The 25092-nt window shown below is 44.1% G+C and overlaps 1 protein-coding gene across 1 annotated transcript in view; it reads right to left on the reverse strand.

Annotated features, from left to right (window-relative positions):
• Positions 1-23361, reverse strand: part of ST8SIA4 (ST8 alpha-N-acetyl-neuraminide alpha-2,8-sialyltransferase 4) — a 169523-nt gene extending 146162 nt beyond the window's left edge. The window contains exon 1 of the mRNA XM_083151727.1: positions 23000-23361. Within this exon, the coding sequence (XP_083007853.1) occupies positions 23000-23112 (113 nt within the window). The 5' untranslated portion in view covers positions 23113-23361. The remainder of the gene's footprint in view (positions 1-22999) is intronic.
• Between the last annotated feature and the right edge of the window lie 1731 nt (positions 23362-25092).

The following is a 25092-nucleotide window of genomic DNA, read 5'->3' on the forward strand; positions in this document are numbered from 1 at the left end:
GTTTGTTGGACACTGCATGCTCCATTTACCTCACTCTCTGCTGTCCTCCTTTGACCCACAAACCCAAGTGGTCATTAACCTCTGCAGATCACATCTGATTGAGTTTGACATCCAATTCCACTGAAGTTTAACACAGAATGCCAGACAGCCAGCAGATACTGTATCATGGCCATATATAGTGGGGTATATGTTGGACTGGATAGTACGTTATCTCTCACCACACTTTGATAATTATCCCCTGTGAAAGAAGAGAGGAAATAACTGCAGCCAGATGCGGCCGGCCAATGACTGGATTAGATGGGCATAGAAACGTAGTATGTGATGGCAGATAAGAACCGTCCACTAGCACAGTCTAGTCGGGATCCAATTAAACTACTACAATATTTTTGGATTGTGGAAACAAACCGGGTACCCTGCAGAAACTAACACAATAATATTAAAAGTCCACAGGAAGGCCCCCATCCACTAGTGCGAGTTGGGCCTTTTTCACCTGATTCCAAGTCATCTGGCCCAGGAATTGGATAGTGCCCAAATCACATGTGTTTAACCTTTCCAATTCCGATCCAATGCGCATGGGACTGGAGCTGGAGATTGTCACTGCTGCACCAAGGATCCATTAGATCCTGCAGCGGGGAATGGGATTGGTTGCAATATATCACATGCAAAAGGACTGCATGCAATATATCGCGTGTGATCCTGCTGCCCAGGACTTTCTCAGATGGCTCAAGGGGAATCGACTATGACTTTTCCCCCCTTGGAGAAGACGCAGTAGTGGATGGATTATAGTGGGAACTAAACCCGTGACCCCAGTGCTGTGAGGCAGTAATTTACTTATTTATGTATTTATTTATTTACAGTTTCCTATATAGCGCAGCAGATTCCGTTGCGCTTTACAATAGTAGACCGTGATAAAACAAACTGGGTAACATCAGTCAGACTTGGAGGTAGGAGGGCCCTTCTGCAAGCTTACAATCTATAGGGATATAGGAGGAAACACAAGGACAGGCTAACCATTACACCATCCGTGCTGCCCAAGTATGTTGCATGATTTTTGGTGCCTGAATAATCTTGCTGAAAGCAGCAATAAACTTGCAATAATCAGCAGATTAGTCCAATAATTGCATAGTGTATTATGTGGTCGGCTTTAGGACACATTTGTTATGCGTTTTGAACAATAACCGAAACAAACCTCTTGGCCATGTCTGGTTGTTTTATGCATTCAATTGGGGCAGCATAATATGGTGACCAGATATTTGCATTTACAAATGTGAAGAGCAGAGTCAGGTTTACAGAACGGCATACAACAATTACTCTTAAGAACATTTAAAAAAAAAAAACCTGCAGTACACACGAGATGGCTCATATTTATTTTTAACAGTCTGAGGAAGGTTATTGATTGTTTTTAAACGGATTATACCCTGGAAACCTTACGCTGACTAGGAAAATGAATGTGACTGCTCACTCTGAAGCTGCTGACATATTTATACACAATGAAACATGAAATAAGTTACAGAATGGATTTCTCTCTATTGCACGTTAAATAAAACCAGCACTGTCCATTTTACAGGATCATTTCTACAAAACCAGCAGTGTGGATTAGAAAGCTGTACAGGATTTTGCTATTAAGCTGGCCATACACTTGTGTGACCTCTCGGAGGGAGAAGACGCATAAGATTTCCCTTTGAAATCGCATCGCATACGGTCCTTTTGCATGTGCTATATCGTATATTCACCACTGCGGGAGGCTATCCTATCCAACAGATCTTACACGCAGCATGTCCGATCTCAGACTCCTATCTGATGTGCAAGGGACCACGCATAGGATCGGAAAAAGGGACAAAATAAATGTGATTGGCCACTTTTCACATAATGGGCCTTATTTTGGTTCATTCTTTCTGACAAAATCCTTCTTAGATGGGCAAAACCATGTGCACTGCAGGTGGGGCAGGTGTTACTTGTGCAGAGAGAATTAGATTTGGGTGGGGTCTTACTTCAAAGTGAGATCTATATTGCAGTGTAAAAATAAAGCAGTCAGTATTTTCCCTGCACAGAAACAAAATTACTCACCCAAATCTAATTCTCTCTGCACATGTTACATCTGCCCCCCCTGCAGTGCACATGGTTTTGTCCATCTAAGAAGGATTTTGTCAGAAAGAATGAACCAAAATAAGGCCCAGAATCTCAACTTGATCGATTGGAATCGGCTAAAACGTGGCCAAATCACACTAGTACTGAATATAACCGGCTTAAGTAACTGCATAAAAACGGTCTTGACAGAGGTGTTGCTAAGATATTTCAGGTGCCTGACAACTGTATTCAGATAGTCACACAGCAGAAGGAATTCAATTAAATAAAGCACTTTACATCAGTCAGATAAAACATGTCTTATAAAAGAATAAAAGTTAATATAAAGGTTAAGAGTAATCTGTCATTTTCATCTTTCTCTAATTTCACAAAACTGAATATTTGTCCACCATGGTGACTATGCAAATAGTCAGGCACCAAACTAACAAATGGTAGGCACTACTGTTCTTTTGGGGTTTACCACCAGCGGTGGCTGTAACACCGACCACATAGTGCAGAAGAAACCCCCTTACCACATTCAAACACAAAAGTATATATTCTCATGTATGTAATATATATGTGCCAGTTGGTTAACCTCAGCCGCGTTGTGTGCACAAGGTGCCTTACAGCATTTATGACGCACAGTGCCTGGGACACAGCATAAGGTTTCAGATTTTTTTTATACCCCACCCCTGAAACTAGCCAATGAGAAGCTTAGAAAGGTGCGTGATGCCTTGTGCCGATTCTCTGGTGCTGCACATTGCCAATACCGGGGAGAACCAACCAGCACATATCTATACAATAAGTTGAAGAGTGTGTGTGCATGTCCGTCGCATTGCGGAGACACCGCGGCAATCAAAACCGCCAAAAATTCGGCAAAAAGGTACCTCTGGTTCAATTTATTTATTGATGATCTGAAAATAAACATTGATGATCTGGGAAACCGATGACGATCACCGCACCTGATTTCAGTGATGTCATTGAGTATGCATGCTAACACATTCTAACATTATGGGGAAGGCTTTCAATTATTAGGAATAATTGGGGATATACATATACAGTACCACACACAATACAACACATACTGCATATACGTAGCGCACCTCACACACTTGCGCATTGGACAGACACACACACACACACACAACACTCCACATATCCACGAAAACACACACCCAAAAAGAGTACAAAACACACAAACATTGCACAGATACACAAACACACACACTTAAACTTTGCGCAGATACACACATATATACTGTATCTACGTAGCACAACTCACACACTTACACATTGGACAGATACACACAACACATACATAACACACCACACATAGTACAACAAACACCCACACACACAAACAGTACAACACAAAAACACACAGAACACAAAAATAAATACATCATATGTGCTAAATGTCAGGAGTGGATGTGGAATTCATCAACGCACACACAAGCTCTCAAGTCAGGAGCGTTGTGTTTCATATACAACAACACCACACCCGATTTCATTGCTGTCATTGAGTATCAATGCATGCACATTCTAACATTATGGTGGAGGTTTTAACAAATTACAATCTTGAGCCTTTGGGCACATCATAAGATGAAATTTGAGAACAATTTTGGAAATTAAAAAAACTCTCAAGGTTTTCCGGGCAACGCCGGGCGGGTCAGCTAGTATTACATACATCAGAACATGTGATAAGTGAAATCCCCCTACAGCTGCTAATGGGTTAATTGAACAAAGAGATTGAGGAATTTTCCATATGCAACCATCCCTCCATGTTTATGTAACAGGGTTCATCTCTATGGGGCATACACACAGGGTGATATGTGCTTAATTTCTAAGCGTTGTAGACAGATGATTTAGAAAATAAGAAAAAAAAAAAATCGCACCCTAAAGGCCCATACACATTGGGCGATTTTGAGTTGAAAGCAGCTCAGTTTTGCCGTTTGAGCTGCTTTCAGTATGTATGTATGTATGTATGTATGTATGTATGTATGTTCTCTAATAAAAGCACATGAGGAGAGGGGGCCCTGCCCATGAGAGCTCACATTCTAAAGGGGAGGGCAGACAGAAAGGAGTGACACAGAGGTGAGCATAAACCGAGGTTAGGATGATAGATAGATAGATAGATAGATAGATAGATAGATAGATAGATAGATAGATAGATAGATAGATAGATAGATAGAGACACACCCCTCCAAATGTGCACTGCATGTGCTAATCAGAACTAAAGATATCAGAGTTCAAAAACTGAAAAGGCAAAACAAGATCAACCCACTCATAAGTCTAAGGAGGGCTAAAGCTTTAGGTAGTGTTGTATATTTTGACTAGAAGTGCCTTCCACAATAACATATTCAATCAAGAAGGTGGGAGGGAGGCTTAGGAAAACTATGGCAGACAAATGAGTGACAGAAGGAGCTAACAATACAGGATGTATAGTTGTGGATGGGTGGGAGAGCTGACTGCACTGCGAGTTGGAGTTACTGACTTATGGGCCCCATACATCAGCAATTAATTGTGACAATCCTGAGATCTGGAGATGATTGCCACAATTAATTTTAGATGTGTGGGCTCCCTCTTTTGGCAATCCCAATCAAAAATTAATAGGGATCGCCAATCGATTGCTTAATCAGATTTTTAAACATACTTAATAATCTGGTATTATCTGCGGATCTTTTGTATATGTGTGGGCATTCCCAATTCGTCTTCTTCATCTATTTACATTATGAACAGCTGGAATGACAATCGATTGGGCAATTTCCAGATATGAAGATGCAATCTTTAGATGGAAAAATCTGCCGATCACTGAAATAAATCTGTAATGTGTGGGCAAGTCAAATAGATTGTAGAATCCATTTATCTGGCCAAAAAAATCACTGGATCTGGAAATCCATTAATTGTGATTGCTGATGTATGGGGCCCATTATATTGCGCCAAAAACACAGGAGCTAAATGGTGATATAAAGAAGGTAACTTCTTGCATAGGTTGCAGAACTTTACTCAAAAGGAGAACCGTAGTCTATGCACCCAGCTGTATGTCAGATGTGCCCTGACAGTGTTAGTATTAGAGATGAGCGGCGGGCACTTCTTCGGGTTTTGGTTTTGGATCTGGATCTCCCTTCGTGTTTTGGATCTGGATTGGTTTTGGCAAAACCACCCTTGCGGGTTTTGGTTTTGGATTTTTGGGGGAAAAATGCTTAAAATTGCTAAAATAACAGAATGTGGGCCTGTTTTTGCCCCTAAAGTATTATTAAGCTCAACAACATTAATTTCCACTCATTTCTAGTCAATTTTGATCACTTCATATAGTCCGTCACACTGGACACTAGATATAGTCCGTCACACTGGACACTAGATATAGTCCGTCACACTGGACACTAGATATAGTCCGTCACACTGGACACTAGATATAGTCCGTCACACTGGACACTAGATATAGTCCGTCACACTGGACACTAGATATAGTCCGTCACACTGGACACTAGATATAGTCCGTCACACTGGACACTAGATATAGTCCGTCACACTGGACACTGGATATATGCCGTCACCCTGGACACTGGATACAGCCCGTCACCCTGGACACAGCCCCTGGACAATGGACACAGCCCCTGGACAATGGACACAGCCCCTGGACAATGGACACAGCCCCTGGACAATGGACACAGCCCCTGGACAATGGACACAGCCCCTGGACAATGGACACAGCCCCTGGACAATGGACACAGCCCCTGGGCACTGGACACAGCCCCCTGTATTATGGACACTGCAGCCCCTGTACACTGAGTGTACAGTCAGCAGCACTGCAGCCCCTGCATGTGAGCACTGCAGCACCTAGTTTACAACAACATACAAAATCACCAGTCACTAAATAAAATATAAAGCACAGCACAGGGCACAGGGCATGCAGCATGGAGCACAGATCCCAACCACCCTCTTCCCTCTCCTATAATGGAGTGAAGATGGCGGGGCAGGCGTGCGTCTTATATAGAATCCAGATCCCGCGAGAATCCGCGGGATCTGGATTCTGGGGCGCGATGATGACGTTTTGCCTCATTTTCGGTCCGGAATTCAGCCGGCTCGGATCACCATATTCGGATCGGGCGGATCCCGGAGATCCGGACCTGCTCATCTCTAGTTAGTATATTGTATACTGAAACTGCAGTATTTAATACTACTTAAATTATGTGACATTATAAAGCGGTGGATAAAAAAATAAAATTAAAATAAGGGGTCCGTGTGCAGGATCCTTGCAGGCCCCCTCCTGTCTGTAGCCACAGGGTCGCAGGTAGTTCCTCTGTACTGAATGTATGTAGTGTAGACCAAGTGACCAATGGAACATACCATGTGGCAGTGGCAGCACCATGGAAGGTGGAACAACAGCTTCTTTATCCACGCCACCAGAACCAAGAGTCTGCTGCACATTTTCACATCTCCGGGAAAATGGCACACGGGGACATATCTAGTATGCATGTGAAAGTCACCGGGAAAATGTCCACTATGCCATTTTCCTAGTGATTTATGTTAACAGTACCAGCCTCTGTGTGACTATTGTAATACGGTCTGTCTGTGCTTAGATATTGCTATTCATAAACACCGACTTGATTTCACTTTGCTTTCCTGTAGCAGGCAGATTGCAAATATAATTTAAATATGATAAGATGCAGCAGGTTCAATAGTAAGGAGTACCAATGGAAGCGATCAAAATGCACGCAGACAATCAGAAGTGGATGCTAATCATAATCATGTATTTAGCACCAAGAAGAACTCCCCTACACATGTGCAAATATGTTCGCATGGGATGCATTTGCGTGAACACATGCTTATTAAAATGAATTGACCAAAATGGAGGTTCTGGGGCTTAAGGATTTTTTATGCAACTGCAAAAACATTTCAACCTCTCATTTTTAAAACCATGTGGTTTTGAAATGAGATGTTGAAATGTTTTTGCAGTGTTTAATGTGTACGCTGCTTTTGATTATAGCTAGCGTTTGCAAAAAGCACATTATTTCTATTAATTTGGAATTATCTGCCATCATAATAATAAACTAGACTAATCTGTACATATCATAAAACTTTAATGGTTATGTCTACTTCTAGGAACGGTTTGTGAAGTATGGAAACGACAAAGAAAAAATTGTACAGTATGTCCGTTTTATTCTGGCATCAGGCAAAACCTACAGGATGGATTTGGATCATGTTTTCATGATTTTATAGCTTATTGACCTAGTAAGGTATGTATTGCCTTAATTTGACATCAGGGAGAGGAGCAAGAAGTGAAAAACCAGACCCTTGGAACGGAGCATGTTCCACTGAGAAATAACAGACAAACACCCAAGAGAAACCACGGACAAGCTCTGACAACACAAAGTTGTCCATTTCATAGTAAACTTATACCCCTTTCACACCGCAGCTATAACACGGTATATTGCCAATTTTAAGCAGGTCAACCTGGTTCCAGGTGCAGTGTGAAAGCTCCATAGTCAAAATACCAGGTTAAAAAACCAGGTATTTGAACCCGTTTAAAAAGAAGGAGCTTACGCGGTTCAAAGGAGATTCATTGTGCAGTGTGAAAGCCTCATGACTGTGCCAAAGAAGGTGATAGGCTGTCTCCCTGCCTGATGACACAATCCTGAATCAGAAACAAGAGAAACAGCATTTGAAGTAGTGGAGAAGTATTGCTGGCATATTTTTACACTACAGAGCATACAGTTATGGCAACATGGACTGATGAGGAGGGGAGGGAATTGCTTAGAATAAGAGGGGAGGCAGAAATTGCCAGGCAAATCACTGGCACTGTAAAGGATTCTCTAATATATAAAAACATTAGAAATTGGTACAGTATAGACGGAGCCGCTCCTAAAATGGCTCCCATCGCGCTATCCGCCGACGGCACAGCGCACCCCATTCTCAGCGTCTCAGTCCCGCCAGCTCTTGCGATATGACGAGCTGGCGAGTATGGCTACATAATCATCAACACACAGGTTTATTTTTAGCTATAATACAAATATGTGAGCCATAAAAGTCCATTACAAATGAAAGTACACAGTTTTCTATGGGTGAACCGGGTTCAGTAATAACTCGGTAATAAACCGTGTCCACTAGGTGATGTGAACGGGGTTTAGCTTCCTCAGACCAATTTCGGAAAGGTTTTCAAATACCGGGTCAGAGTAGGGTTTGCCCTACAGTAATAGTAAATGGGCCAGATGCACTAAGCTTCAAAAGTGATACAATGGAGAGTGATAAACAGCCAGCCAATCAGCTCCTACCTGCTATGTCTCAAGCTGTGTTTGAAAAATGTCAGGCAGGAGCTGATTGGCTGGTTGGTTTGTCACTATCCATTGGATCACTTTTAAAGCTTGGTGCATCTGGCCCAAAGTCTGGACAATTATGGCAATTCGAGGGAACAACTCATTTCAAGTTTTGAGACTAAATAAGAATGAAGCCGCCTGACTATTCTATTTTGTTCTGCTGTACCAACATCCCATCCTATAAACTGGAGTATTGACAGCCCTCTTACAACCCTCTATATATCTCAACTCTGACATTGAGCGGTATTCAAACCCCTGCCGCTATTTCCGTCAGGGGAAATAGCGGTGGGTGCCTACTCAATGCTGTCTTTCCCGACAGCATTCAAAAGGCATCTTGGCGGATCTGTTTTGCAGACCGAAAGCAGTCGTATCTGTTTTGCCACCATTTCCACGGCGACGCTCCCTTTTTGCCGTTAGGCAGGAGGGACATTGAATCCCACCTGCAGAATAACAGGCGAGTGGGCCGAAAATGGTTCAGGGTCTCTACTGTCGGGACGCACCGACAGTCAGCACCCGGGTTTGAATACAATCATTGGCTTATGTGTGTTTATTTTAGGGTTTCAAAATGTAAAAACAAATCTTCAATGTGTCACAAAAAATGTTGACAACTTTTTTAGATCCAGAATCAGAAACTCACAGCAGGATCTGTAATGAAGCAAGTGATGAGCAAGACCAAGGCACCCGGACATTTAGATATCCACGTGGGAAAATGAGACAGGTTTAGCAGCTTTGCGCTGCTAAACACGGAGCTGTCAGCTGCAAAACATGCCAATGGCCCTCGGATCGAAGCAACAATTGAATAGCTCCGATAGACTATCATTAGCATAAACGCCTAGCAGGAATGGGTGGAACAATTGAATTGGCCCTTTGGTATTCCAAAAACTATTTAAAAAAAGTTGTTGCGAGTTATTTTGAAGGCAAAATCGCACACATTATTAAGCACCTGCTTTTTAAAGCTGCAGCTTGTCTGCCGTTCTGGCAATGGAATTTAAAAGGGCAACATTACATTTTAACCAGCAGTGTTGTGATATCGTGTCAATGTTTTTTATAAGTCGACCAGGAACTGACTGTAGGATCTGTAAAGCAAATTTTGAAATTTCTGTATGCTGCATTCAGCACGTAATACAATTGGTCATACTTTACAGATGCCTTTGCTTTATTTGTAGATGTATCTCTTTTGGAGACTGTGATGACTGATAACAGGAGACAATAGCACACAGCTGCATGTACAGTCATAGTATGAAAGCACTGTGTGTATGCTGCATAACATACTGTAATGTACTATGTAAAGTATTGGATCCAAATAGGGTGGACAAACCTGGGATCTGGATCGTCGGGATCCCGGGATTTGGCCCCAAAACTGCCGGGATTTCAATCCCAGGATTGGATATGCAGTTTAATGCCAGGCAGTGTATGATCACCCGCTTAAACGCTGCCTGGCTGTTCCCGATGCCCAGTCTGCGGCTCTGCGCAGCGTGAAGTCAGAGGTCATGCTGAAGAGGCTGCGTCACTGCCGTCTGCCCACTTCTACTGTCCCCATGAGCTACATGCACCAGGCTGCCCGCTTTCAGAGGCATCCCAGCTAAGCCGCACAACCCTACCTCCAGCTCCACTCCACTCTGGCTGCCACACTGGTAAGTACATATGGACGCGTCTCAGCCAGCACCGGGCATTGGCAGAATGCCCTGGCCGGCGTGATGGCACTCCATCTGACTAGGACACGCAAGCGTCCCGCATGCGCGTCCCAGTTTCCAGGCGGCGGGGGACGCAATCCCTGTCTGTCTCCGCTTCAGGGAGATGGGCAGGGTGGTGGTATCGATCGGCGGGGACCGGCGATGATGAGGCGGATGGTGATCCGACCACCAGACCCCTGCTGGATGGAGTACACTCCATCTGTAAATGTGCAACGCGGCCGCTTTGGGAGGGGGGGGCATTTAAATTAGTGTTGTCAATCCTGGGATTAAGCATTTTTCAATTCCAATTCCCGGATTGAAAAAATGCATCCCTACTGTAGATCCGAAAACTTTGCTCCAACTTTTTGCAGTTTCAAAATAAATAGTATGTTAGAATTATTCCCATTTTTGTTTCCCTAAATTGTATGACAAATTCCTAAAGGCAATAAAAGTTTTTTAAAGTACACACTAAGTTTCTGTTTTGCTTCTTTTTTTGTAGTTTTATATATTTAGCTGTGGTCATGTTCTAGATGTGCTTTCTTAAGGGGCATACACACGGGACGATTTTAGCCCTAATAACCAGAGATCTGACTAGTTCGCTTATGGTGTGTACACACGGGTACAATCAGCATGAGATTTTTACTATATAGTGAAATGTAAAGAAAAAAATGGAACGCTAGTCCTCTGACATACCTCCCAACAGTCCCGATTTCAGCGGGACAGTCCCGATTATCAGGGCCTGTCCCGCTGTCCCACCCGCGGGTGGCAGTGTCCCGCGGTGAGGGGGGGCTGTTGGGAGTCCCCCCTGTCGGCTGCTAAGCAGCGGGGAATAAACGCTGAGCGCATGCGCACAGCATCTATTCCCGCAGCCAGGGGGCATGGCTAGAGGCTCACAGAGCCTCTGGGTCATGCCCCCATAGCGAGAAAATGGGGGCGTGGTCTCGTGGGAGAGCCATGCGTATAGGCCACCCCCCCCCCCCAAAATTAGGCCACGCCCCCCTCCCGAAATTTCCGGCACACAGCAGCTGCGTCCCGCATCGAGCTCAGCAGAAGTTGGGAGGTATGCTCTGAGAGTATCTCTGTTGTGCCAGGAATCAATTTAATTGATACATAACATCCTAAAAACTGTTTTAAAACAGTTTATGAAGACCAGCAACAAAACCAGCATATAGAGGGCCAAATATAATAGGGTGAGAGATTTTGGGAGAGTTTTCCCATGTTTTTTAAAGCAGCAATCATTTACATGGCAAAATCAACCTGGTTTTACAGTGTAATTGATTGCTGCTTTAAAAAAAAAAAAGGGGAAAACTCTCCCAAAATCTCTCACTTTCTGAAACTCTCACCCTATTACATTTGGCCCAGAGTTTCAGTTATATATTCATTTAAATTATCTATTTTTTTTGTTCTGATACAAACATGCAGCGTTCCTACTGATATTGCTTCCACCGTACTTTGGATTATACTATTCATTATTAGACAATTCTAAACTAGGGGCACATAGGAGCATTGAACACTTGCATATCCTAACCCAGGGAGCGCTGCACTTCTACTGAGACTTGTCCTGTGCATTCATGCAGAGTACAGGACTGTTGCCTGCTGTGTAAGAGAACACCATAAACAAACTGCATTTCCTCAGCTATTGTAGGCAGGTGCAGAAAGCACATGGGTCTGTGATACTGAACTGGAAAGAAGCAGTGTAATCAGGGCTATTTTTCAGTAGGCTCCAGCAGGAACTGAGGCCCTTATTCAAGTTCACTCTGACAAAATAGCAGTTTCTTTTTTATCAGCGACCATCTCTGGTGATGGGAGTGTTGCCCATTGCCCGCGATGGGAGTGTGCACCGGCGATATATCGCCGGGTGCGCGCTCCCGTTTTTACCCCTGTAGTGATCGCTGGTCGCAGGAACATGCTCCTGCGACCAGCTGATTACCACTGCCGGGCTCCCCCCGGCAGTTTCTTTTTCATCAGCGACCATCTCTAGTCGCTGATGAAAAGGAGAAACTGAGCAATATATTGCTCAGCCATATCTTGCTTAGCAAGATATGGCTGAGCAATATATCTCCCCCGTGTGTATGGGGCTTTAGAAATATTTTGTCAGAAAGATTGAACTAGAAAAAGGGCCTCAGTTCCTGCTGGAGCCTACTGAAAAATAGCCCTGAGTGTAATAATGTCCTTTTCATAGTGTTTCAGTATTTCAAACAACTAATTACCGTACGTTATTTGCAACAAATGGTCTTTTGGTCTTAACAACAGTTACAATTGTACCGATAGGTTTTAGGTAAACTTACTATATGTAAAAAAGGCATTAACTTCTACAATACGACTAGATTGGCCTATTACTGTTACTAATAGAAACTACCGCATCCACAAACATAATTTATTATAAGTGCATAGGATTCACATAAAGCGTGATTCAATAAGTGAACATAAATTACTAATGTAGATTTGAACACACCAATAAAAGCACATAATTGAAACCTCCGAGCAATTTTCCTGTCAGAAATACAAAAACAATTGAGCTGGCCTGCTAGCTTTTAAGAGGAATTAACTGACTTGCAGCATTCTAGCACAAGTAGCAAATATCATTGATTGGATTAAAATGTCTTTGTGTTATAAAAACTGTGCAGGTAAAGTAAATGCCGGTACATCTTCTTTACCCTGTAGCCTACTGAAACAAATAGGAAAACAGTTTCTATCTACTTTACACAGGATCCTAAATGCAAATCTAGGGATCTGAGGGGTAGATGTACGAAGCAGTGATAAGGGAGGAGAAGTGATAAAGTGCCTGGTACTTTATCACTGGCCAATCAGCTCCTGACTGTTAAGTTACAGGCTGGGTTTAAAAAAAAAGGGACAGTCAGGAGCTGATTGGCTGGTGATAAAGTACCAGGCACTTTATCACTTCTCCTACCTTATCACTGCTTCATACCTCTACTCCTGAGTGAGAGCCATCCCACATATTGCTTAAATAAGGACTCCAACCCTGCAGTATTCTTGCTGAACAGCCAGTGCTGGGCCCACTGTGATAAAAGTAATCCATGGTGGGCTCCTCTAACTAAAGCCCCATACACTAGACAAGATAGTAAAAGATATCACTCAGAAGGGCCCTTCTGAGTAGAGATGTGCACATAGTAAAATATTGCTCAGAAGTAGAGATGTGCAGGTTCTGATATACTCTGATTTCAAAGCAGGATCTTATTGGCTATCAACAACTGTCATGTGTTTTGGGATAGCCAATAAGATTCTACTTTGAAATCAGAGTAAATCAGTAAATCAGAACCTGCACATCTCTACTTCTGAGTAATATCGTACTTTCTTGCCTAGTGTGTACACATGGGACAAGGCATCGTTAATGACCCCTCACCTCATCTGAACATGTACCAACGAGGTAGGGTTTTGCCCCACCACTGTCACTCCCTTCCCACCGGCATCAGCAAGGGTGTATGTAATTGCCGATGGTGGGTCCCAGCTGCCAATATCAGCATTGATGGGGATCGTCAAGTGTGTATGGGGCTTTTAGCCACATCCTCGCTGGGTGGTAAAATTAACAATGCTCATTTTTTGCCCTTCTGAGCGATATCACTCATTAAATCGCCCAATGTGTATGCCCTGCCTGACCACTGATGCAGGATCCCACGGGTCTATAACGACCCCATCAGTTTGTGCATGTACAGATGAGGCAGCATTAAGGAAGGCCGTGCAGAATGCAGCATGGTTCCACCAATGCCATTTGTTAGATTAGCAGGCGGAGGGGATCGTTGGGTGTGGTCTTGCCCATATCCCACAGTCATTTATATGTCTGATGTCTTCCACTCTTCTGTATTGAATGTAAGGAGCTGAGCCGTTTAACAGAAGATGAAAGGGGTGGTAAAAGTGCAGACTAGGAAAAGCTAGATCTAGTATAATATACAGTCATAGGCGAATCTAGAATTATGGTAATGGGTGGTCCCAGATCCACACATTATAGCAGGGGGACCATTGCGCGGCGTAGCCGCGCGTCAAAAATGGGGGCGTGGCCTCATGTGAAGGAGGCGTGGCATCACAAAAAGGGGTGTGGTATTACACTTTAGACCATACACAGTAATGCCCATTACACATTTTAGCCAACTCCGTAATACCCATTACACATAAAGCCACACGCCGTAATGCCAATTACACATAAGGCCACACACCATAATGCCCATTACACATTGTGCCACACATCATGATGCCCATTACATGCTATATAACAAACCGTAATACCCATTACATATTTGCCACATAAGTGGTGCTTACCTACGTGCTCATTGCTAGGGGGTTCTTGCTTGATGGCACCATAGTACCCATTACACATGATGCCGCACACCACAGTACCCATTACACATGATGCCGCACACCATAGTACCCATTACACATGATGCCGCACACCATAGTACCCATTACACATGATGCCGCGCACCATAGTACTGTTAGGAGCAGCTCTGGTTGCGCGGCTCCGGTAATCCGTGGGCGACGCGCCCCGGCTGTTGCTAGGTGGCCGGGACGCCGTCGTGTCATTCCCTCTGTGCTTCCGCCGGATGCGGGTGCAAGTAGCGCTGCTCCGGCACTTCTGACTCCAATCGCCCCGGCTGTTGCTAGGCAGCCGGGACGCCGCCGCGTCATCAGCCCCGCACTTCTGCCGGACGTTGACGCGCACTCAGCGGTGTTCTCACAACTCCTTCCTCCCCTGCCGCAACGGTTGCCTAGGCGGCGAGGGACGCCAGGCGGCCGCGGGAAGGCGGGGACAGTCTGCAGCTGATTTGCAGCAGCTGCGGGGGACGCCTTTTTGGCGCCCTATTTAAACTCCCGGGCACCACTCTCTGACGCCGGTGATAGTTCTTCCTTGCTTGGTCAGAGTGCTCTCGGTTCCCTGGTTCCTGGTGGTCTTGGCTCCTGTCCTGCTTCCAGCATTCCAGTATCTGTTCCTGCGTTGCTGCTGAGGATTAACCCTTCCCGTTCCGTATCTACCTCTCTCAGATAAGTGGGGGTTATCCTCATCTCATTTGTTCCTGTTCATTCTAGTATTATTTTCATACCATCCTTGAGTATTGTTACTCCTGTATGCCATTTAGTGTTAAGTACCATCTTTTGAGTATTGTTACTCCTGTACATCTGTTATTGTTCTTATACCATCATTTGAGTATTGTTACTTCCACATATCGTTTATTGCTTCAATACCATCTCTGGAGTATTGTTACTCCCAGTGCCTTTAAGTGGCAAGTTCTATCATCTCCTAGTCTAGTGAGTCCTCGCCTGTGGTTGTAGTTAGTAGTTCCCCTTGTCCTCCGTTGGCCTTGACGGGCGCGTTGTCACAAGTAAGACCTGGTGGCATCGGGGGCGGAGCATGACTAACGGGCTCTGTCGAACGCGGCTATTATAGGTGAAGTCTTAGCCCTTGCACGTGTCCGTCAATTCTATCCGGAGGCAACGGAGTTAGGGTTGGCGGGGACTCTACGGATCCTAACAAGTACCCATTACACATGATGCTGCACACATAATGTCCCTTACACATTAAGCCACACATTATGCGTAATGCCCCCACATATCACCACTTGTAGCGTCCCTTAAGCAATGCCGCCAAAAGTGCCACTTACTGTAAATTTTTATATGAGCCTTCGCTGCTGCTGCAGGGAGAGATGGAGAGCAGTGCAGCTGCTTCTATGGGGAGAGGAGCAGAGCGCAGCGCAGAGCACGCTCCCACTCCCCTCCTGGTGTCCTCTCTAGCCGAGTGGACATTTGAAATATTGTGCGCGCTATTGTTGTGCGTGACGTCCGGGGAGCACGCCGGGCGCCAGCACCACATGATTAAAGGGGGGGCGGGCTGAGGTAAAAGTGGGGAGCAGAATTGGAGCGTAAGCTGCAGGGGTGACAGTCATTGACAGCTGGGAAGAGAGCAGGGGGCTGCCCGGCTGTATTCAGAGCACTGCAGGTCACGGCTGTTTGAAATAATACCCCTTTCACAACAGAAAATGCAGGGATTTACCCGGGAATATGGTCCCAGGATCATGCAGGGACATTCCCAAGCTGACCCCCTATACACCAGCTTAGTCCCTGCATTTTCTGGTGTGAGGGGGAGAGACAACCACTCCCCTCTCCCTCCCCCCCTTTAACCAACCAGCTATATCTTCGGAACCAACTGACCCATTTACATGAGACCAGTATCATATTAAAGAACTTTTGAGTTGGCTTAGAATGATTTTGGTCCTGTGAAACTGGGCTGTTTGGTTCCAGAGAAATCTGCCCTCAAAGAACATAAACAGTCATGAAATGACATTTAAGAAATGAAAAAAAAAAAACGGTTTAACCTCAATATCCCTGGAACCAATTAACCCATATGGATCCAGCCTGGTATCAGATTGAAGGCCCAGCGATTTGGTTTCGACTGAGATCAACCTCGAGCTTCAGTGATGCCGAAGGGGAACTGGCAGCCGTTGAACTGGGTGGGGGTCAGAATTAGCGGGTCCCATGTTATCCTATAGGGAAAACGTTTCAGCTTTGCCTGGCCGTATCTCCGGTTCCCAGGGGGCTAGAGACACGGGGCTGGGCTTGTTGGAAAGCCCTATCCCTCAGCTACAAAATGGGCTAATGGGTGGTCCTGTGCACCCCCGGACCACCCCCTAGATTCGCCTATGTATACAGTAGTAGTGCAGCCACTGCCCAGTTTGAGTCTATAGCTGCCCTAAGCTCTTCTTGCAGCCAGGAGAGTTGCTTGTGAGGAGGATAAAATACAAGTTACCATAAAAAGCATGTAGCTTGTGGTTGATGCTCCAGCACAGGGGTTCCCAAACTGTTTTGCTCTGGAACACCGACAGACAATACAAATTATTACAGGACCCCAGCAAGATACCACAGAATGGCACCCACTTGGGTACTTGTTTCCTATCTGGGCGCCCAGGTTTTCTACGTACGGCACAGTAATGAAATCGGATCGCATCGCATCGTACACATACACGATATTGAACGATGCGATGCGATGCGATCCGATTCGATTTCCCATAGGAAACAATGTGAAATGGCTCAATTTAGCCAAATTATCATAGGAACAATAGTAAATGGGCCAAAAACACCCCTGAACATTGAAATGTCCCCCCAAAAGTAGTTGACGCCACCCCGCCATCAACGTGAACCCGAAGCGTGGCGAGCGCAGCGAGCCCGCGAGGGGCGGCGGTACGCGTCCTCCGACCTTTTCATGCCCTACTATCCACTAGGGCGTGGAGTGAGAATAGAATAGTGTGGCGAGCGCAGCGAGCCACCGAGCCCGAAGCGTGGCGAGCCCCGCGAGGGGACGCGGATACCTTCACAGTTATACGCGTCCCCTCGCGGGCTTCCCAGGTGTCCATGGCGACGCGGACACCTGGGAAGCCCGCAAAGGGACGCATTTACCTGTGAAGGTATCCGCGTCCGCTCGCCACGCTTCGGGCTCGGTGGCTCGCTGCGCTCGCCACACTATTCTATTCTCACTCCACGCCCTAGTGGATAGTAGGGCATGAAAAGGTCGGAGGACGCGTACCGCCGCCCCTCGCGGACTCGCTGCGCTCGCCACGCTTCGGGTTCACGTTGATGGCGGGGTGGCGTCAACTACTTTTGGGGGGACATTTCAATGTTCAGGGGTGTTTTTGGCCCATTTACTATTGTTCCTATGATAATTTGGCTAAATTGAGCCATTTAACATTGTTTCCTATGGAAAATCGAATCGGATCGCATCGCATCGTTCAATATCGTGTATGTGTACGATGCGATGCGATCAGATTTCTCTACGGAGAATAGCATGGTGCGCAATTAACTTAGTGGGCGCCCAGATAGGAAACAAGTACCCCCACTTGTGTGGTCAGCAGACCACACATGAACAGTAATGTAATGTGATTGGGATACAGTGGGTAATGGAAGAGTGAGGCCCTCCCCCCATTCTCCACTCCATAGACACATACCATACATACAGTCTGTGCTTAGTGCTCCCCTCCTGGTAATCCCATTATGTCAAGACTCTGAATGTCGACAGTCGAAATGCCAACAATAAAGTTGCATCCTAACACTAAAATGCAGTTAGGATTAGGGCTGCAAGCACCTGAAAGAGGGCCCAATTCAACATGAGTTGTCATTTTGCTAAGTTTTGCAAAATTACAGTATTTTGTTGGGTGCATCTCTTTTGTGTGACCACGCTTGCACATCACTGACTCCCTTCCCCCCCCCAAACAGGCCTGACATACCTGTGATGTCCAGACCACATCCCCGCAATGCTTCGTCCCTGCCCCCACAATGCTCCGTTGTTATCCCCAACGCATTGTCGGTCCACACACGCACTGGCGCATGCACATATTACCAAAGATCACAGTCTGCGATTCTGCGAGTGTGGAATATAGATTTCTTGTACAGTTTTAGCCTAATAAGGTTAGTCAAAGGAACTAGCAGGAATATGTACTAAGCCAAGGAGAGAACTAAAGTGGAGACAGTTTAAAAACCTATCATCAGTTTCTAACTGTCATTTTTAAAACAATGGGCCAGATGTATTAAGCCTTAAAAATAGATAAGTGACCAGTCAAGCAGCTCCTAACGGTCACATTACAGGCTGTTTGAGAAATAACAGGAGCTGATTGGCTGGTCTTTTATCTCTTGATAAGGCTTAATCCATCTGCCCCACAGACTGTAACATGACAATTAAGAGCTAATTGGTATTGTATCTGTTTCCAGCGGCTTAGTACACAGAACCAAACTTCTGGTAGTGTCACATCTAGGGAGATTATATATATATATATATACAGACAGTATACCAATCTGCGCAAAGTCTCAAAGTGTTTCAAAGGGTTCCGTCCACGGAGATGTGATGGGTGCAGCTCGACTTCAATAGAGGTTAGCTTGTACCTCACAGAGTAAAGGACATGGAAAAAAATAGAAGGAGCGCACCAATGAGTATAACAGTTTGACTTTTACTAATAAAAGGTAATAAGAGTACATACATCGAGGTAAAAAATAATCAGCATATCCACCGTATCATATTGCGCAAGCCACGTCTGGACAAGGGCAGCAGAGTCAGCAGCACTGGCGTGGTGGTCACAGTGGGTCCCACAGATGGAAATCAGCCAGGCGGAGAAACGGTATCAAGCGTGTCAAACGAGAAGATCAAGACCGGACGGAACAGCAAGTGAAGCAGACACGTCGGGAAACCACGCCCCAACGCGTTTCGTCACTACGGACTTCGTCAGGAGGCGTGGTTGTAGGTAAGTATGACAGGGTTTAAATAAGGTGTTGATTGGCTATCAATTTGATATAACAGGTATCAGGTGAAAGACAATTAAACACAGACATGTTTATTTAACAGATTCAAACCAGTGAGAAAAAATCAAATCACCGGCTGAAATTACAACAATAATGACAAAACAGGTTTTATTGTAGTATACTACAATAAAACCTGTTTTGTCATTATTGTTGTAATTTCAGCCGGTGATTTGATTTTTTCTCACTGGTTTGAATCTGTTAAATAAACATGTCTGTGTTTAATTGTCTTTCACCTGATACCTGTTATATCAAATTGATAGCCAATCAGCACCTTATTTAAACCCTGTCATACTTACCTACAACCACGCCTCCTGACGAAGTCCGTAGTGACGAAACGCGTTGGGGCGTGGTTTCCCGACGTGTCTGCTTCACTTGCTGTTCCGTCCGGTCTTGATCTTCTCGTTTGACACGCTTGATACCGTTTCTCCGCCTGGCTGATTTCCATCTGTGGGACCCACTGTGACCACCACGCCAGTGCTGCTGACTCTGCTGCCCTTGTCCAGACGTGGCTTGCGCAATATGATACGGTGGATATGCTGATTATTTTTTACCTCGATGTATGTACTCTTATTACCTTTTATTAGTAAAAGTCAAACTGTTATACTCATTGGTGCGCTCCTTCTATTTTTTTCCATATATATATATATATATATATATATATATATATATATATATATATATATATATATATATATATATATATATATATATATATATATATAAACTTGAAGAGAGATTAGGGGAGCTATGCATTAAGTTTTGGAGAATGATAAAGTAGAGAAAGATAAAATACCTCATTTCTGTTACAAGCGGTGTTTGAAAAATAAGTTAGGAGCTGATTGACTGGTACTTTATTTCTCTACACTTTATCTTTTTCCAAGTTTGATTCATCTTCCCCTTTGAGTACCTGTATGTTTACAAATGTTAGCTTTTAGCATGATGAATAATTCATTTGTAGAATTGGTCTGGTGTTTGGCAGTACTTAGCAGAACACAATGGTGCTGCACATTTTCACAATGAACTTCTATTCCCATGGGCATTTTATTTTAAAAGCTACAGCAATGTAGGCAACATATTTAACGACACAACTTTACTTACATATTGACGCAAGTAATCACTATTTATGCCAAGGTGGAAGTAATGGAAAACCCATTTCACTGGCTCCATCCAACAACAATAAATAGTCGCAGATGCTATTTGGCAAAGAATTACGCTAATAATCAGTATTCCCAATCTTCCTAGTAGCAATAAAATGGTCACATTGTTGGGTTTTATCATCTGTTTCAAAGTTTTAGCCAAGTTTCAGTAAATAGTCTTTTCTAAATAAGGTTCCTCATTAGTCATTACCACCACTTAAACGAGGATGAAGATTGTCATGCGATTTGTAGCAGACTTCCTACAGCAGGACACAGATGTGTTTTTGTAGCGTAGAACAAACGAAAACACAGCACATTAGTCTCCTCACAAAAGGAAAACATAAACGTGATCATCAATACGTATACCGCATAGTTGCATACAATGGCCCCAATTACTTTAGTGGAGACCAAAAGTGTAGGACTAATTATCATATACTCAATCTGGATTTGTAAACTGTGCATTATGAGGTCTGAAGTAAACTGGATGACATCCAGATCTCATTCTAAGAAGTGGGGCAATATACTGTAATGTCTCCTTATAAAAACCCCAGACTATCCCTCAGAGGAGGTAGTATATATTTATAACTAGATCATTCGTGGTTTTAAGCTTTAAATATTGTGAAGCAAAAAGAGAACAAACATAAGACTGTCTCAGCCCACAATCTTTGTCATTGCTGAAGTTAATTAATTCTGAGGGTGCTGACACGTGAACTGTGTGTGCTCCCAGGATTGTTTTAACAATAACCTTTATGGCAGGTGGGTAGGCTTGCCCTCTTTTTGCCACAGCCGGGCCATGCATTATCATGTAACTTAAATGAAGACTGTGATATTAGTTGAAGGGATGTGTGCATAAGCAGCAACGGACAAACAAGTAAACACGTAACACTGGCTGTATAGGACTGATAATCACAATACCAAATTACTCTCCACCCCAGGCCAACGTACCTCACACTTGTCTGTCTTTACATCAAAATGGTAATAAAATGACCCCACTGTGATTGGCAGATCTGTATAATATCAGTCAACATGTCTCACACCTATCTTGATGTAATTCACAGACAATATTGACCCACTATGTTTCACAATGAACCTGTTTATTGCTTTGTGTGTTTGTGTTGCAGTCATTGTAATTCACTGGGGTTACACTTCTGGATTGAGCAATCTAGACTAGGTGCACGTACACACACACACACACACACACACACACACACACAATATGTCTGTATGGCCTACAGCTTTGTCTTTAGATTTCTTTGTTTCTCTCATTCCCTATGCACGTTTCTTTGTCTGTGCCTACATCATATTAGACTCTCCCAGCTTTGTGTGCTCCATTTCTCTTGTCTGTCTTTGAACCATTCAGCAAGTGCCCGTCTTTGTAGCCCGCTCCCTATTTCTCAGCCTCTTGACTCCTCTGACCTTTTTATGCTCCTCTAAATTTAGCTTTTTGTCCATGTGTCCCTTAACCGGCATAAAATCACAGTTAATTTTTCTTTTCAATGATTTCAGTAGCAGTGATAAAAAAGGGAAAAAGGCTAGATACAAAGATCTAGTTCTTGTCTTGCTACAGTTATATGATCTAGCCAAATAAAATGTTAGTTCAATCAAAGATTACAGTCCTTAGCTAATGTACTAGCACCAGTCAGCAGGAGATTCACTTCTGTGTCTCTCAACCTAAGCAATGCATTTATTAGTAAGCAGACTCAGTACTATAGACACCCTCATCAAATAATAACCATACCTTACACACCATGCATGGTACAGCACAAAGCTCATTATCAGTCAGACTTAAAACACTTGATCATTGATTCAGATACATAAAGTATACACACATATATACATTATTATCTACTTATTAGTAGGTGGTTTCACAAAGGAAAACTGTCTCTTATATAGTACTGCCAGATGTGTTACCAAGGTGTAAAGTAGCCCCAGAAGTCACACTTGCACAGTTATAGAGACAGGCAGGCAGAATGTTTGGCATTTAAATATCACAACAATGACATGAAAGTTAAAAAAAAAAAATACTAAAAAAAGGTGAAAAGTTAGAGGAAGTGAGCAGTGCACTATGTAGAAACCATGTAGGCACTGACAGTACACAATACAGCAAATACTGTAATATAAGCCTGCACAGTCTTAATCAGGAGCTTTGGGAAGTGTGAAAACTCCCTAAAAGGACAAATATTTACTCTGCAACAAAGACACATAAACCTACTGCTGTAAGTTAAGTTGGCAAACGTAATGATGAAACAGCACACAGCTGAAATGTCACACACACACACCAAACTAAATATACACAAAATATAATAGGAGAACAAAGCCCCAATAAATGAGAGCATTACAGCGTGTGACACCGGTGGTAACTTGTGCGCTGATTAGCCCGGTCACACACCGGCCACTGAATAACATTACTGCAGCTACATTAGGCAAGCTGAGTCCCGGGGACATACAGACACTCATCCAGCTAGAGGCGCAGCTGCTGTGCACGTCCCCCCTTTGTAGCCAGCACTTTCCCATTTACCCATTGAGTTGCGGATCCTGGTGCTCATCAGTCCTTGCAATCTCTTTGGTTTTGTAGAAGATCAGGAGGATGCTTATTGTGCAGATAGTCCACCTCTTCCTTATAGAACGCATGTCTCCTGCACACGCTCCCAGATGTCTGTAGTTTTGATTTTGCCACCAGAAAAAAATAAAAATAATAATTAAAAAAAATGGTAAGATAAATAAATGCCAAGTGGAGGTGAGTGACTGGGAATAGAGCTATCCTGTGGGATGCAAGCTCCTTGCTTGGAGATCAGTCCTCCTCAGGCATATATTGGCTGCAGCCAGAGCATTGCCAGTGGTACAGGCAGCAGCGGCAGGTTTCCTCCTTCAGTTCAGTGAGACGAACCCTCCCCACTGGTTTGCATGACCACGCCCCTTCTGTCGGGATAGCTACGGAACCGCCCGACATATGACGTCACCACCCGGCCAGTTCCCACTGGTGACAGCTGCTGTGTGTAAATGTGGAGTACCTGCTCCCTGGTCACTGTGCAGATGGGGAGCAACAGGGGAACTCTACAACATAAGATCTGGCTGTGTCCAAATGTCAGAGCACAGTGATCTCAAGTGTAGTGCGGCTGTAGTGAATGGTGGTCAGTGGTCACCTATATATACTGCAGCAATCACCAGCCTGGCTCTGTGCCTTCTTCCACACGGGGCTTACTGCTGCCCATAGCTCAGTGACAACCTGTGTGCAGGAGCAAGTGTCTGAGCGTCTGTGCATATGGATAAGTGCTGATTAACACATGTAGCCTCATATGAGACAATAGGATGCAGATAGATGCACTTTTATTTCTGATTTGTGACATGTAGAAGTCCTGAGTGTCCTGTGTAACTGATATTCATGTACAGTATCACACGTTTCATTTGTTTCCAGTGGACCAGATGTATTAAGCTTCAAAAAGTGATAAAGTGGAGAGTGGTCAACAACCAGCCAATCAGCTCCTAACTGTCATTCTTCAATCCCAGCCTGTAACACAGGCATGTCCAAAATATGACCCTCCAGCTGTTATGGAAAAAAAAGTTCCATCATGCCTTGCCACAATTTTGCTATTAGGGAATGCTAAAACTATGGCAAGGCATGCTGGGAGGTGTAGTTTCACAACAGCTGCAGGGCCACAGTTTGGCCATGCATGCTGTAACATGACAGCTAGGAGCTGATTGGCAGGTTGTTTATCACTCTCCACTTTATCAATTTTTAAGCTTGATACATCTGTCCCTAAATGTCATACTGCTACATAATTTAAAGGTCCCATGTAATTTATTTACCTACAGTGCAAATACATTTCCGAATACTAATTCTATTATACCACTTGCTTATTACATTTCTAGTACTCTGCCCAAATTCTAAAGCATAATTCACATTAATTTGGTCTATATCGTCATCGACTGCATGTTGGGAGCAGGGACAGGATAATGTGACTGAATGATATCGTTATACATATCGCTCAGTGTGTATGCACAATATCGGTTGTTCAGGACACCGGGGAAGTTTAAGGGAAATCGTTTGATGTGTGTATCTAGCAATGCCACATCGCGCCATCCATACACAATGCAAAATGCAGTAAATGATTGTGCGCTGTATCGCTGCTTGCCACATTTATCATGCATGCCATCGTTTTGTGGGTCATCCCATTGGGCATACTGGAGGATCTACAGAATAACCCACGGAAGCATGCTGTCGCAGAAACACACTGAGTGATGTGGCCAATATACCATTCTGATCCATGTTGGAAAACAATAAATCATCCGATTAATCGCCTGCTGTGTACCTGACTTAAGTGGAGATAGTTTAACTACCAGCCAATCTATTCCTGTCAATTTTCTAATACAGCACGTAAAATTAAAGTAAAGGGGCATACACACAGGTCGATTTCAGACCCTTTTCTAAAACATCGCACCGTGTGCATGCCCTGCAGCGATGGCGATGAGTGGTCCCATTTCGACAACAGAGGTCTTTTTCAATGTTTGAGTTGAAACATGTTGGTTTTAGTCCATTATCAAAGGAGCGATTCACATCATTTACCTGGAGCTTCTTATGGTGAGCCTACCCTGGGTTTATTCCATCTTCCC

The sequence above is a fragment of the Crinia signifera genome, chromosome 1 (assembly GCF_055691185.1).
Source record: "Crinia signifera chromosome 1, ASM5569118v1, whole genome shotgun sequence".
Taxonomy (NCBI): domain Eukaryota; kingdom Metazoa; phylum Chordata; class Amphibia; order Anura; family Myobatrachidae; genus Crinia; species Crinia signifera.